Raw genomic sequence first — 15,931 nt, forward strand, 5'->3', positions numbered from 1 at the left:
AGGGCAGTGCATTTTTATTTAATTTATCCGCAACAATGAAAACCGTAACCCTTGTTATCGATAACGTGTCCACCACGATACATCCGTTGTCGTGTCCAGCGTATCGTAAGCTGGTCGATGCTAGATTCAGTCCGGCAAATGAAATCATGATCACCATGCAAGTTATGTCAAGCTACATAACGAATTCCTCCACAGTATGTATTTGTAGCCTTGCCATTGTGTTCGCGATGCACGCCTCCGGCCAGCTAAGCATGTTGTATACGAGGTTTAACGAACTCATGAAGGATAACGCGAAGGGAACCTCCTCAGTCGAACGAAAATTAGCCGTCATCGTCAAACATCATTTGAGAGTCTTGTGGTAATATACTTAATTATTCAGTTTTCATTACCCCTTGTGGATATATTAGCCGTTATTTTAAAGAAAAGTAATTATTCTGATTATACTGTATAAAATTAAGTGTTTGACAAAAATGTGTAAAGAATAATTTGATACTTAAGAATATATATTTTTATATAGTATATTTTTATATATTTTTGTTCGGTAAATTTGTATACAAGTAATATATTCACAAAGAAACGCACATCCGCAATCAAATATGTCGAAACGTTCAAAACAAAAATATGTTTCAGTTTTATAACACGAATGGAGGGTATTATGTATAAAGCCTGTTTCGTGGAATTGGCAGGATGCACGTTAAATATGTGTATAATTGGATATTATTTAGTAATGGTATGCTAATTATCTGAAAATAAAAATATCTTATTAGAAGTACTTTAAAATTACATTTGTTTCTGTGACACACACACGCAGATGTATACTTAAACAATTTTATTTAATTATATAATTATAAAATCAGTTTAAAAATTACAATTAAATTTTCTTCATATATGATAGTTAATTTACATTATGATTTTATTTATTTTTTATTTAGAATTGGAGTGTGCTTAGTTCAGCAAAAATAACGTCGTGCGTTGTGGCATACATATCAATGGCCTTCAATATTTTTATTTTTTGCTACATCGGCGAGATAGTCACCGAACAGGTAATATCTTGAGATCAATATAGTGCTTCTCATAAGTTTTACATATAATATCATCAGAAAATATAATAATCTATTTTTTAGTCGAATATTTAAATTGAATATATTCTCGCTTCCTTTAATACTTTTATGCCTTAATATAAATCTTCAGATGCTCATAGTGAATTTGAACGTGTTTGTATTAATTTATTAGTGTAAGAAAGTCGGTCGAATGGCATATATGACCAATTGGTACGAGTTGGATCACAAAACTGCGCGTAGTTTCATACTAATAATTGTTCGGTCAAATAATGTAATTAAGATAACAGCAGGGAAAATATTTCCTTTGTCTATCGCCACGTTCGGGGACGTAAGTCATATAAGATCATCATTATAACAATATTATATCAAGAAACATTTAATAAACTCCACATCATGCATATTGATAATTTGCATTATAAAATTGTAAAATTTAACAACCCTATAACGGAAAATTGCACTCTTCAATTTTATATTATTCAGATAAATATTTTAATTAATTTCTCAATATTAGAAGCTTCAATATTGGAAATATTTGTCCGTATCGCATGTAGAAACAAAACTTTGTTGTTCCAGGTAATTAAAACTTCTGTAGCGTATATGAATGCATTACAAGCGATGTCTACATGAAATTAATTGATGTATATAGTAAATTAGATAATATATAAAGATATTTTGTATAAAACTAAGTATATTTTCTATATACAATATATTTAAAAAAGAACTAGTTTCTGTTGCAATATATAATTTTTTGCGATTAAAATTATTTTTGAAATGTCGTGCTCTGATTATCCGAAACATCCATATCAACACACTTAAATAACTCATGGAATATTACTTTTTATCTCATCGTTCATAATACTAAATTTCCTGTCTAGCGAACACGAGAAACTTCATACATATAATGGAATAGATAAACTTACCAGATCAATGCACATTTTAGTTCACTTTTATATATCTGCTCTTCAGGTCTTTCTACGATTAGTTGCATATGAAATACATTAAGTTAGTTAACGTATAAACAACATAATTTATATAGACAGAATTATATTCTTTAGCAAGACTTCAGTATATCTGTTCACTTCTATATCTGCTCTTGTAGTATTTGTTACACGCGATGTCCACCCGTAGGATAATCCACAATATAAACTTATACCGACGAATAAGTATTGATCGAGTATACATATACATCCCTCCTCAAGACAATCGCAACCAAGTATCGTTCATTAAACTTCCCCGAATGTTAGCGCAAGCGCTGCTTTGCGTCCAATCCAAACGTTCAGTTCATGTAATACCCCTCGACTTAGTAATCCGCGCACTTTCATGGAGCGATTATGTCGAGCCCCAAGCCTGTACCGAGCAATGCTGATCCAAAAAAGTATAACGACTACAGTTTACAACTGAGCCGATGGTTCCTCGTATCGATCGGCGCTTCGCCACAAACACGTACAACCAGTATAATAGAAAGGCTTTCCTCGATAGTACTTATTATCGTTTTGTCGTCGGCGATAGCTGCAATTACGATACCGGGTATATTATACGTGTTTCTCGAGGCGAAAGGTATTCAGATGAAACTGAGCCCCCTTGTTCCGCTATTTCACAGGATAATGGGCTTCTTGATTTATTTGATATTACTCTCACACGGCAAAGCCATTCACAAGTGTATGAAACACATGGAAGAGGACTGGCGTGTCGTTCAAAAAATGGGGGATTTTAAAGTGATGGTGAAACACGCCAAGATGGGCCGTTATATGGCCGGAATCTGTGCGGCCTTCATGCATAGCAGTTCCGCGTTCTTTAATATATCCGCAACGATGAAAACCGTAACCTTTGTTATCAATAACGTGTCGAAAACGATTCATCCATTGTCGTGTCCAGCGTACCGTAAACTGGTTGACGCGAGATTTAGTCCGGCGAATGAAATCATGATGACTATGCAATTTACGTCGAGCTACCTTACGAATTCTGCCACAGTGTGTATTTGTAGTCTTGGCATTGCATTCGCAATGCACGCCTGCGGTCAGTTGAACATGCTGTGCACGTGGTTTAACGAACTCATCGAGGATCACGCCAAAGGAAACCATTTAGCGGAAGAAAAATTAGCCAGTATCGTCAAACATCACATGAGAGTCTTGTAGTACTTTAATTTTTTAACTATGGAACTTTCACTGCATCTTATGTGTGTATTAGTCGTTATTTAACGTTCCCTGCCGAATCGTTTTTACTCGACTTTCACAACGTACCTACCGAAACAATACACGTTGCGAAACTTGACAAATGTGTTATAATTATTGAATTTATGATTTTTTGTGAATTGGAAAGTCATTTTTATCATGAAAATGAATATCTAAGGTAAAAAGAAATATCAATTGACTTGAAAATCGAGTTTTGCGTGCATCGAAAACAATATACGTAGCAGGGAACGTGTTAAGTATTGCAATAATAAATTGCAATAATATATCCCGATTATGTTGCATCATAAATTGTCTTCCGAAAATTTTTAAGGGACGACATCATGCTAAAAAAAGTATATATTCTGTTCGGTAAATTTGTATATAGATAGCACATCCGTATAAAACGCACGATTCCAAGTCTAACACGTTAAAACGTTGAAACAAAAATGATATGTTACAGTTTTATAGCATATATGGAGAATATTATGTATAAAGCCTGTTTCTTAGAATTGGCGGAATGCACGATAAATATGTGTTTAGTTGGATATTATTCCGTTATGGTATGCAAATTATCTGAAATGAAAAATATATTAGAAATACATTAAAATTACATTTTTTTATATTATCCTTATATATATAATGTTAATTTTACGTAATTATAAAATTAACTTTCCGAAAATATAATTGAATATGTTTGTATTACGTGATAGCAAATTTATATTTTTATTTTATAGAATTGGAGTGTGCTTAATACAGGAAAAATCACGGCATATCTTATGGTATACATATCAATGGCTTTCAATATTTCTATATTTTGCTATATCGGGCAGATTGTCACCGAACAGGTAACATCTTGAGATCGAAAGTAGTGTTTCACATTTTTAATATGCAATATCGTTAAAAATTATTACAATCTATTTTTAGCTGTATATTTTTGTCTCATTATAAATATTCAAATGCTCGTAGAGAATTTGAAAGTATTTATATTAATTTATTAGAGTAAGGAGGTCGGTCGAATGGCATATATGACTAATTGGTATAAATTAGATCACAAAACTGCGCGCAGCTTTGTACTAATAATTATGCGATCGAATAATGCGATCAATATAACTGCAGGAAAAATATGCTCATTGTCTATCGCCACATTCGGAAACGTAAGTCATATAGATCGTTCCATTCAAATACAATGTTATATTACATTAAAAAATATTCAACAAACATTGCACCACATATTAATAATTTGCATTATAAAATTGAAACATTTTACAACTCTATGGTTAAAAATTAGACCATTCGATTTTACGTTATTCTTTATTATCTAAATATTGAACTTAATTATTTTAATTAATTTTTCAATATTGAAACTTAAATTTTTACATATCTTCGCATATCGCCTCGGCATCGAGATCAATTTCATCAGATGCAATTTCAGCCAGATTTCGAAATGTACGCTTATTATTTCGTCCCTCACGTTGTGTGACGCGCGACGTCAAGAGGGACCCTACTATGATTAGAATAAGATCGGATCTTCTGCTATTAAAATATGTATGGAATAATATTATTGTACGAGAAACTTGTAGCTATAATCATGATGTAATACATGTTAAGATGTACAAGTTATTAGTACAATTGTATTATTCCACAAATATCTTTCATGTGACAAAGAATCCGACCTCTTTGTATTTATAGTTTGGCCGCTCGTGATGCAAAACGTCGCGGGGTTTAAGTTGTTATGCGCTCGATTGCTACATATGCCGTGGGCCGCAAGGAAAGGTATAATAAACGCGCACTTTGAAAACTGGCGGAAAGTAACATCTAATCTACACCAGGGTCTGTTATATCTCATGTAGAAACAATACACTTCGTTGTTCCAGGTAATTAAAACTTCCTTCGCATACATGAATGCATTGCAAACAATGTCCACGTGAAATGCATTAAGTTAGATAACGTATAGACGACATATTTTGTATAAAAATAATTCTCTAGATACAATAAAAGTGTGATTAGAAATACGATTATTTTCTGTCGCGATATATAATTTGTTCACGCTCAAAATTATTTTCGAACGATCACGCAATGTCTCTGACCATCCAGAACCTTTCACTAATCAACGCTGAAATAACTTATGGAACATTATTTCTCATCTGATCTCTGATAATATTAATCTTCCCGTTTGACGCACACAAGAAAGTTGAGGAAAATACCGGAAAAATAACATTCAAACCAAATCGAATCGAAGTACGCTATAGTTTACTATTACACATATTTGCTCTCGTAGTATATGCTGCATGCGATGTCCACCCACGGGATAATCTGCAATGTAAGCTTCTTCCGACGAATGATTATTGATTGAGCACATATATACATCCCTCTTCAAGACAATCGCAACAAAGTATCGTTCATTAAACTTTCCCGAATGTTAGCGCAAGCGCTGCTTTACGTCCGATCCAAACTTCCAGCTCGTGTACTACCCGTCGACTTAGTAATCCGCGCACTTTCATGGAGCGATCATGTCGAGCCCCAAGCTTATACCGAGCAATGCTAACCCGAAAAAGTATAACGACTACAGTTTGCAACTGAGCCGATGGTTACTCATATCGATCGGCGCTTGGCCACAATCACGCACAACCAGCATAATAGAAAGGCTTTCCTCGATAATACTTATTCCCATTTGTACATCTGTGGTGGCAGTAATTACGGTACCGTGCCTATTATATGTTTTTTTTGAAGCGAAGGGCATCCAGAAGAGAGTGTATCCCCTCGGTCCGCTGTTTCACAGAATAATGGGTTCCTTCAATTATTGGATACTACTCAGACACGGCAAAGAGATTCACGAATGTGTAAAACACATGGAGGAAGACTGGCGTGTCATTCAGAGAGTGGAGGATTTCGAAGTGATGATGAAGCATGCCAAGATGGGCCGTTTCCTGGCCGGAATCTGTGTGACGTTCATGCAAGGCAGTTCCATATTCTTTAATGCAGCCGCGACAATGAAAACCGTAACTTTCATTGTCAATAACGTGACCACTACGATACATCCATTGTCGTGTCCAGCGTACCGTAAGCTGGTCGACACGAGATTCAGTCCGGCGAATGAAATCATGATTGTTATGCAATTCATGTCAAGCTATATAACGAATTCCTCCACAGTGTGCATTTGTAGTCTCGGCATTGCTTTCGCGATGCATGCCTGCGGTCAGTTGGACATGTTGTACACGTGGTTTAACGAACTCGTCGAGGATCATGCGAAGGGAAACCACTTAGCTGAACAAAGATTGACCAATATCGTCAAACATCACTTGAGAGTCTTGTGGTACTGTACTTAATTATAAAGCTTACACTGCACTTTATGCCATTATTGAATTAGCCATTATTTAAAGATTATTGAACATTCCGATTATGTTGCACGATAAATCACTCCCCCTCCCCAATATACGTTATATCAACGTTTGAAAACTGATCGAACTTTAACATTCATAAAACGTTCAAGTGTCTTCCCACTTGAGATTCCGGGATAAATATTTTTTATCGAATATAAAAAAATTTTATCTCGTACATATCGTATGTCAGACTTGATGTGAATCCTCCATAAAGTTTAGATTCGAACGCTTCCAAAATGTATATGTGGCATTTTTGGACTTAACTTCACGCGGATCGTTAGAGAAACGAAACGTTCAGCAGGTCAATGAACGGAAAACTTTTCTCAAACGTTTATATAACGTCTGTGTGTTGGTGGGGTAAGTGTCTTTCGATAAGTTTTAAGGGTTGATTTGATGCTGAAAAATATATATTTCTATTGAATTTGTATTAAATAATAAATTTATGTATAGGTAGTACGTCTACAAAGAAATGCACGTTTCCAAACGCGTTAAAACCAAAGTGAATATATTTTAGTTTTATAGCACGTATGGAGAATATTATGCATAAATCCTGTTTCGTGGAATTGACGGGGTGCACGCTAAATATGTGTTTAAGTGGATACTTTTTCATTATGGTACGCTAATTAACTGAGAAGAAAATATCTTATTAGAGAATATTAAAATTACCTTTTTTTTTATATATATTACATACATATGTAGAAAATTTAATTTCATTAAGAAATCACCTTTGAAAATGCAATAGAATATTTTTTTATGATAACAACCTATATTTTGATTTTATAGAATTGGCATGCGCTTAGTACAGCAAAAATGATGTCGTATTTTACGATATATGTATCAATGGCCTTCAATATTTTTATATTTTGCTATATCGGCGAGATTGTCACCGAGCAGGTAATATCTTGATATCAAAGTAGTATTTCTCATTATTTATGTAATACCGTCAGAAAATATAATAATCTATTTTTTTAATAATATTTCTATTGAGAATATTTTTATTCAGATTTCGTGTCTCTTAATATTTATATGCTTTACTATCTATTCTCAAATGTTCATAGTGAAAAAATCTTTAAAGATATTTATTTTAATTTATTAGTGTAAGAACGTCGGTCGAATGGCATATATGACCAATTGGTACAAGTTGGATCACAAAACTGCGCGTAACTTCATACTAATAATTGTGCGATCAAATAACGTGATCAAGATAACCGCAGGGAAAATATTTTCTTTGTCTATCGCCACGTTCGCGGACGTAAGTCATACAGATCGTCCTTATAACATTGTATTAAGAAACATATAATAAACACTATATCATACTGTGATAATTTGCATTATAAAATTGTAAAATTTAACAACCCTATGGCGAAAAATTAGTTTGTTTGATTTTCCACCTTACTCAATTAATTATTTCAATTAATCTCTTCACTTTCAAAGCTTCGATTTTTGAAATACCTTTTCGTATCATATGTAGAAACAAGACACTTTATTGTTCCAGGTAATTAAAACTTCCTTAGCATATATGAACGCATTACAAACGATGGCTATGTGAAATATAGTAAGTTAATTAACTTTCACAGACAACATATTTTGTACGAAAATTTTGAAAATACAGTTAATTTCTGTGAAAACATACAATTTGTTTATAGTCTAAATTATTTTCGAAAGGTCACTCAATACCTCTGGTCATCCCGAAAAATTCATTAGAAACACTTATATTACTCAGGAAATATTATTTCTGATCTCCTAGCTCAAAATAATAATTTCCCCGTTTTAATCCGCACATTACAAGGCTGGAGGAAATTTCGGAGAAAGACAATTGATCAAAACACACTATGACTCACTTCTGCTGTTATAGTATTTGTAAGGGAACACACTATGTTCCCCTGCAGAGTTCTGCAGGATAAAATAACCGTGTGACGAATAATTATTGATCGGACATACACGTACTTCTCCCACCCTTCTACTTCGTGTCTGATCCGAACGTTGCTATCCTATGCCTGTCATGATAGTAAGCTCCGAACCTTCGATCATGTTAGATCTTAAAAGTGTGCCACGCAAAGACGAGTCGACAGAAGACAATGATTATAGTTTACAATTGAGCCGATGGTTTCTCATATCCATCGGCGCTTGGCCGCAAACAAGCAAGTCGACCGTAATGGAGAAGTGGTCCACGTTCGTGTTAATTCCCATGTTCTGGGCCGCGGTGGCGATCAATGCGATACCGTGCCTATTGTACGTGTTTTTCGAAACGGAGGACATCCAGACGAAACTGAACACCGCTGGTCCGTTGATTCACAGGTTGATGGGCACGGTTAATTATTGGACACTACTTAGCCGGACCGGCGAAATGCGGGATTGCATAGGCCACATGGAGACAGACTGGAGGCTCGTACGAAGGGCCGAAGATCGCGAGCTGATGATAGAGTACTCCAAGTTCGGCCGCTTCATCACTATGATATGCGCGGTATTCATGCAGAGCGCCTCACTGCTCTTTATCGCGACTAAAGTAATGAAGAAGATAACCGTTGTTATCGATAATCAGACCATTACCATGCATCCAATGACATGTCCGGCGTACCGAAAGCTCATCGACGCGAGATTCAGCCCAGCGAATGAGATCATGCTGGTCATACAGCTCACATCGACTTATGTCTCGAGTGCCTCTACGGTGTGTGTTTGCAGTCTCGCTGCCATTTTCGCGATGCACGCTTGCGGTCAGCTGAATGTGATCTACGTGTGGTTGAACGAGCTCACCGAAAACCACGACGAAGGAGATCTGGCTGAAAAGAAATTAACTGTTGTCGTGGAGCATCACTTGAGGGTTCTGAGGTATTTCTAACTGTAACCTAACTGTAAAGCTTTGAATGCACTCAGTGTTAATTCACATTGACATGCTTAAGGTCGCATCGGAGCTCGATGTATGTATCTCCTGTCGCCTTATCATATCTGTGCATTTGTAATTATTCATATATATTGCAGCTTTATTGCGCGCATAGAAAGTATTATGCATAAAGCCTGTCTCGTGGAATTGATGGGATGCACAATTAATATGTGTTTAGTTGGATATTATGCTCTCATGGTATGCTAATTAATTGAAAAAAAAAATTTATTACTTGAGGTACATTGAAAACGAAATGTTTGTTTCGTATACAAAAACTTTGAACTACTGAATCGTAGTATAGAATTTAGAAAAGTAAATTAATTCTTTTCTATACATAAACCTGCAGTTTGATTCTTTTAGAATTGGGCCGCGTTTGACGTAGCAAAAATAATATCGTATGTTATTGTTTATTTATCGATGAGTTTCAATATTTTTATATTTTGCTACATCGGCGAGATTCTCACCGAGCAGGTAATACAGTGAATAAAATTATTTGATTAGTTCGTTTCTTGTGATAATTTTACGCTGGAAATAAAAATTATTATTACAATATATTTTTATATCTTCCAATATATACATATTTCATATTTCAATCACATGTCTATCTAAAAAAATCAAATATTTATGCTGATGTTTCGTGATATTTAATTATATTAACATTTTAAGTGTAATAGTCAGATTTCTGCATTGACAGAAATTTTCAAACTATCTATATCTATTTATTAGTGTAGAAATGTTGGAGATATGGCATATATGACTAATTGGTATAAACTACGCCACAGAACTGCGCTCGGTCTTGTTTTGATAATTGCACGATCAAATAATGTGATCAAAATAACTGCGGGCAAGCTATTTCATTTGTCTATCACAACCTTCGGCGACGTAAGTAACAAATATGTAGTACTCGTAAATACATCCATTTGTTTATATATAATTGAAACGTTTAATTTATGAAATATTTATGAATTATATATATATATATATATAACTACCCGGGTAGTCGAAATTGACAGCACTACTTATTATATAGAGATTTTACATTTAATCGTTCTAATATGTTCGTTATGGTATCTGAAATGAACGAGTTATTATTTCAGGTAATCAAGACTTCCGTAGTGTACTTAAATATATTACGAACAATGGCTATGTAAAATATAACATGTCAATGACAGTAATGAAAACATATTTTGTGTAAAACAGCTAAAATATTAAATAGATGGAATATTTAATAACTTTTATTAATGAGAAAAAGGAGTACCCTCTGCAACTCTTTGTCCTGATGCAAACATAAATTTGAAAGCAATTATACCTGCATATATCTATCAAACGTGACCTTCCTTACGTGACAGTTGATGATTTCCGTGCAATAACATCCGCCAGTTTTATTCGTGTATTGATTAGAACATTGTTCCACCCTTTTTTGGAACTAAATGATATATGCGGGCATTGAACGGATTTATTTCCCCAGATTGTACATTGAACAAATCATAGGGTCGGGTAAAATAGGAAGAAATCTATCAGATAGCGATGCAAATGATTGCTATTATTTTTGGACGATTATTATTCTTATTATGTTAGGTCTAATACTATGAATATAGACTTAAGAGTTGGGAAAGAAGTATCGCACTCGTTCTAGCTCAACTTGGATTGAAGTGGACAGCTTTAAAGGTATAACTACATACTTTCATTTGAGGAGTGTTTCATGTTCTGCAGAGAGAGAGAGAGGGAGAGAGAGAGAGAGAGAGAGAGAGAGATAAAGAGGGAGGGAGAGGGAAGTAAGATAAGTTTTGCTTGGTTCATACCCTATCATAGTTTTAAAAACGAAAAAGATAAGGAAAACGAAAGGATCGTGCGTGCGATGAGGCAACCCGGAAATTTATTATAATTTCATCGTCTACCCTACGATAAATTCACCATCATATCTGATAATCGCACAATCGAGTAACGTGACTAAAATATCTGCAGGAAAATAAATTCAATTATCTATTGCAACTTTCGGCGTCGTAGCAACACGAAGAAAAGTGTCTAGAATTTGCGTATTAAGATATTATACGAGGGAGATTTTCGAAAGTAAAGATGATCCATAATGATTTCTGTGCAACTGACAAGCGCTAAGTTTTCATGTAACTTTCTTGTTTTTCAAGTATTTAAGACTGCTCTAGCATATTAGAATGTATTGCGAACGATGGCAACATAAATATCAAATACCTAAGTTGAGAGCTATATAAAACGTATACATCTTGTCAGATGGATATATAATGTCAAAATACACATGATAAATATTCAAAATAATGTGTTGGCATCGGTTTTTCAATCTATATCACAATATATATAGAAGGGAAAGATCGAGTAATAGTAAAAGCAAAAAAGTTAAAACTAAAGAGTTGTATTTCAGTTTTATAACACATATGGGGAATATTATGTATAAAGCCTGTTTTGTGGAATTGGCAGAATGCATGCTAATTCTGTGTTTAATTGGATATTATTTCATTATAGTATGCTAATTATCTGAAAAGGAAAAAATCTAAGAAGTTCATTAAAATTAAATTTGCTATGTCACATACAATCACATGTGTATATAAACAATTGTTATTAAATTATTTAATTATAAAATCAAATAAACAATTATAATTACATTCTCTTCATATATGATAATGAACTTAGATTTTGATTTTATAAAATTGGGGAGCGCTTAATGCAACAAAAATAACTTCATACTCTATGATATACAAATCATTGGCTTACTATACTTTCATATTTTGCTACACCGGCCAGATAGTCGCCGAACAGATAATACCGTGAGATTAAAATAATGATTCTCATACATAATTTTTACATACAATATGTTCAAAAAATGTAATAATCTATTTTTAATCGAAAATTTAAATTAAGTTTATTTGTGCCTACCTTAACTTTTTTATGCTTTATTATAAATCTCGATACTCATAGCGAATATGAAATTGTTTTTATTAATTTATCAGTGTAAAAGCGTCAGTCGAATGGCATATATGACCAATTGGTAAGAATTGCATCACAAAGTTGCACGTAGTTTTATACTAGTAATTATTCAGTCAAATAACGCAACAAAGATAACAGCAGGAAAAATATTTCCTTTGTCTATCGCCACGTTTGAAGACTTAAATCATATAAATCATCATATAATAACAGTATTGTATGAAGGAATTCGTAATAAACACTACATCATTCTGGTTGGTAATTTGCATTATAATACTATAAAGTTTAATAATCACATGGTGAAAAATTTCACATGCCGACTTTATTCAATTAATTATTTCACATAATTTTTCAACAATTGAATCTTCAACATTGGAAATATTTCTCCGTATCGCATGTAAAAACGAAAAACGTTGCTGTTTCAATTAATTAAAACTTCGTTAGCATATATGAATGCATTGCAAGCGATTTCTATATGAAATACAGTAAGTTAGATATAGTATAGATACCATATTTTACATAAAAAAATTAATTTGTTCTCCAGATGCAATATAAGTTTAAAGAAGTATAATTAGTTGCTGTCATAATATTTATTTGCACTTAAATTTATGAAAGGTTATGCTCTGATCATCCTGGACATTATTATCAACACTTAAAAATTCCTGGAATATTATTTATCTCGTCGCTACTAATATTAACTCTCCCTCCTAATGAACACGAGAAGCTTCACAAAAATAATGTAAAAAACACATTCACCATATCGACGTTTTCGTTCACCTTTACATATCCGCTCTTATAGTATTGGCTGCACACAAAGTCCTCCCGTAACACAAGCAGCTATATAATTGTCTGACGAATAATTATTGATCGGACATATACTCCCCCTTCCTCTGCTCCGTGTCCAATCCGAACGTTCCTTTCGCGGGCCCGTCATTGTAGTAAGCTGCGTACCTTCGTAAAGCGATCATGGGTTGCAAACATGTGCCAAGTAATGACGAGTCGACAGAAAACAATGATTACAGTTTGCAACTGAGCCGATGGTTCCTCGTATCCATCGGCGCTTGGCCGCAAACACGCAAGTCGACCGTTTTGGAGAGGTTGTCTGCGTTCGTGTTAATTCCCGTGTTCTCAGCTGCAGTGGCGATCAACGCGATACCGTGCTTATTATACGTGTTTTTCGAAGCAAAGGACATCCAGTCGAAACTGAACGCCGCTGGTCCGTTGATTCACAGGTTAATGGGCTCGTTTAATTATTGGACGCTACTCAGGCGGACCAGCGACATGCGGGATTGCATACGCCACATGGAGACAGACTGGAGGCTCGTACGAAGAGCCGAAGATCGCGAGCTGATGATACAGTACTCCAAGTTCGGCTGCTTCATCACGGTGATGTGCGCGGTGTTCATGCAAAGCGGTACAATGCTCTTTAGCGTAGCTAAGGCAGTGAAGACGATAACCGTCGTTATCGATAACCAGACCATTACTATGCATCCGATGACATGTCCGTCGTACCAAAAGCTCATTGACGCGAGATTTAGCCCGGCGAATGAGATCATGCTAATCATACAGTTCACATCGACTTATGTCTCGAGTGCCTCTACGGTGTGTGTGTGCAGTCTCGCTGCCGTTTTCGCGATGCACGCTTGCGGTCAGCTGAATGTGCTCTACGTGTGGTTGAACGAACTCACCGAGAATCACAACGAAGGAGATCTGGCTGAAATGAAATTAACTGTTCTCGTGGAGCATCACTTGAGGGTCCTTGGGTATCACTGTCTAACTGTTAAGCTTTGAATGCACTCAGTGTTAATTCACATTAACATGCTTAATGTCACATAGGAGCAGGACACATGTTCTTCTTCTCTCATTATCATATCTGTGCACTTTGTAATTATCCATATATATTGCAGTTTTATCGCGCGCATAGAGAGCATTATGCATAAAGTCTGTCTCGTGGAATTGATGGGATGCACAATAAATATGTGTTTACTTGGATATTATGCTCTCATGGTATGCTAATTATCTGAAAAGAAAAATATATTGCTAGAGGTAAAATATATTGAAGACGAAATTTTTGATTTGTATATAAAGAATTTGATAATACTGAATCGTAGTTCAGAAATCAGAAACGTAAATTAATTCCCTTCTATACATAAACCTGCATTTTGATTCTTTTAGAATTGGGCCGCGTTTGACGCAGCAAAAATTATATCGTATGTTATTGTTTATTTATCGATGGGTTTCAATATTTTCATATTTTGCTACATCGGCGAGATTCTCACTGAGCAGGTAATACAGTGAATAATATTATTTATTTAGTTCATTTCTTGTGATAATTTTACACTGGAAATAAAAATTAATATTATAATATATTTTTATATCTTCCAATATATACATATTTCATATTTCAATCATATGTTCATTTAGAAAAATAAAATATTTATGCTGATGATTCGTGATATTTAATTATATTAACATCTTAAGTGTAATAGTCAGATTTCTGCATTTATAGAAATTTTCAAAATATGTATATATATTTATTAGTGTAGAAATGTTGGAGATATGGCATATATGACTAATTGGTATAAACTACGCCGCAGAACTGCGCTCGGTCTTGTTTTGGTAATTGCACGATCAAATAATGTGATCAAAATAACTGCGGGCAAGCTATTTCATTTGTCTATCACAACCTTCGGCGACGTAAGTAACAAATATGTAATATTCGTAAATACATCCGTTTGTATATAATTGAAATATTTAAGTTATGAAATATTTATGATTTATATATACATATACCTGGTGTAGAAGTATAAAACCGGAATTTTTTATAAAAATTACACGTCTGTTATTTGAAAATGATAAAAAATATTTTATTCAAAATAATGTCGATTGCTATTTATACATTTTTCTCACCTCTCCGGCAGTTTATGAATGCCACGCCAAAAAAACATTTCTTCTTTTGAAGCGAACCAGCTATCGAGCCATTTTCGTACATTTTCATACGAATTGATACGTTGTTCAGCGAAAGCGTGTCCCATTGCTGCAAATAGATGATAATCGGACGGAGCCAAGTCTGGAGAATAAGCCGCATGCGTTAGTATTTCCCAACTGAACGCCTCGATCGTTTCCCTGACCCGTTTTGCTGTGTGTGATGGGGCATTATCATGGAGCAAAATGACTTTGTGTTGCCTTTTTCCATATTCCGGTCGTTTTTCACGCGATTTAAATCGATCATTTGTTGTTGGTAGCGATCAGTGTTAACGGTTTCACCAGGTTTTNGATCAGTGTTAACAGTTTCACCAGGTTTTAGCAGCTCATAATAGATTACACCCTTCTGATCCCACCAAACACAGAGCATTGTCTTCTTTCCAAAGCGATTTGGTCTTGCAGTGGATGTCGATGGTTAGCCTGGATTCACCCAAGATTTCTGACGCTTAGGATTCCCAAAATATATCCATTTTTCATCACCTGTCATGATACGATGGA

At 34.6% G+C, this 15,931-nt stretch overlaps 4 protein-coding genes across 4 annotated transcripts in view; all 4 read left to right on the top strand.

Moving 5' to 3' along the window:
• Window positions 1-17: 17 nt before the first annotated feature.
• On the top strand, window positions 18-1,688 carry LOC106744600 (odorant receptor 4-like; the record flags this gene model as incomplete). Its single annotated transcript, XM_014619521.1, has 5 exons — window positions 18-358; window positions 631-730; window positions 933-1,043; window positions 1,234-1,389; window positions 1,635-1,688. Coding segments are annotated over 5 exons (762 nt in total), but the record flags the coding sequence as incomplete, so codon positions are not given.
• A 704-nt stretch (window positions 1,689-2,392) lies between these two features.
• Window positions 2,393-5,160, top strand: LOC106744601. Its single transcript, XM_014619522.1, has 5 exons — window positions 2,393-3,192; window positions 3,693-3,792; window positions 3,967-4,077; window positions 4,231-4,386; window positions 5,107-5,160. Exons 1-5 carry the CDS (start codon window positions 2,393-2,395, stop codon window positions 5,158-5,160), a joined length of 1,221 nt encoding a protein of 406 aa, XP_014475008.1.
• Window positions 5,161-5,935: 775 nt separating this feature from the next.
• LOC106744603 (odorant receptor 22c-like) lies at window positions 5,936-10,644 on the top strand. The gene is made up of 10 exons (XM_014619523.1): window positions 5,936-6,545; window positions 7,127-7,226; window positions 7,396-7,506; window positions 7,709-7,864; window positions 8,108-8,157; window positions 8,659-9,441; window positions 9,592-9,691; window positions 9,854-9,964; window positions 10,220-10,375; window positions 10,591-10,644. Exons 1-10 carry the CDS (start codon window positions 6,016-6,018, stop codon window positions 10,642-10,644), a joined length of 2,151 nt encoding a protein of 716 aa, XP_014475009.1. The 5' UTR covers window positions 5,936-6,015.
• A 2,770-nt stretch (window positions 10,645-13,414) lies between these two features.
• Window positions 13,415-15,931, top strand: part of LOC106744604 (odorant receptor Or2-like) — a 4,169-nt gene continuing 1,652 nt past the window's right edge. Inside the window, exons 1-4 of the mRNA XM_014619524.1 lie at window positions 13,415-14,211; window positions 14,356-14,455; window positions 14,624-14,734; window positions 14,990-15,145. Of these exons, the coding sequence (XP_014475010.1) occupies window positions 13,415-14,211; window positions 14,356-14,455; window positions 14,624-14,734; window positions 14,990-15,145 (1,164 nt within the window). The remainder of the gene's footprint in view (window positions 14,212-14,355; window positions 14,456-14,623; window positions 14,735-14,989; window positions 15,146-15,931) is intronic.

This window comes from Dinoponera quadriceps, unplaced genomic scaffold (genome assembly GCF_001313825.1).
Source record: "Dinoponera quadriceps isolate SergipeBrazil2010 unplaced genomic scaffold, ASM131382v1 scaffold1455, whole genome shotgun sequence".
Taxonomy (NCBI): Eukaryota; Metazoa; Arthropoda; class Insecta; order Hymenoptera; family Formicidae; genus Dinoponera; species Dinoponera quadriceps.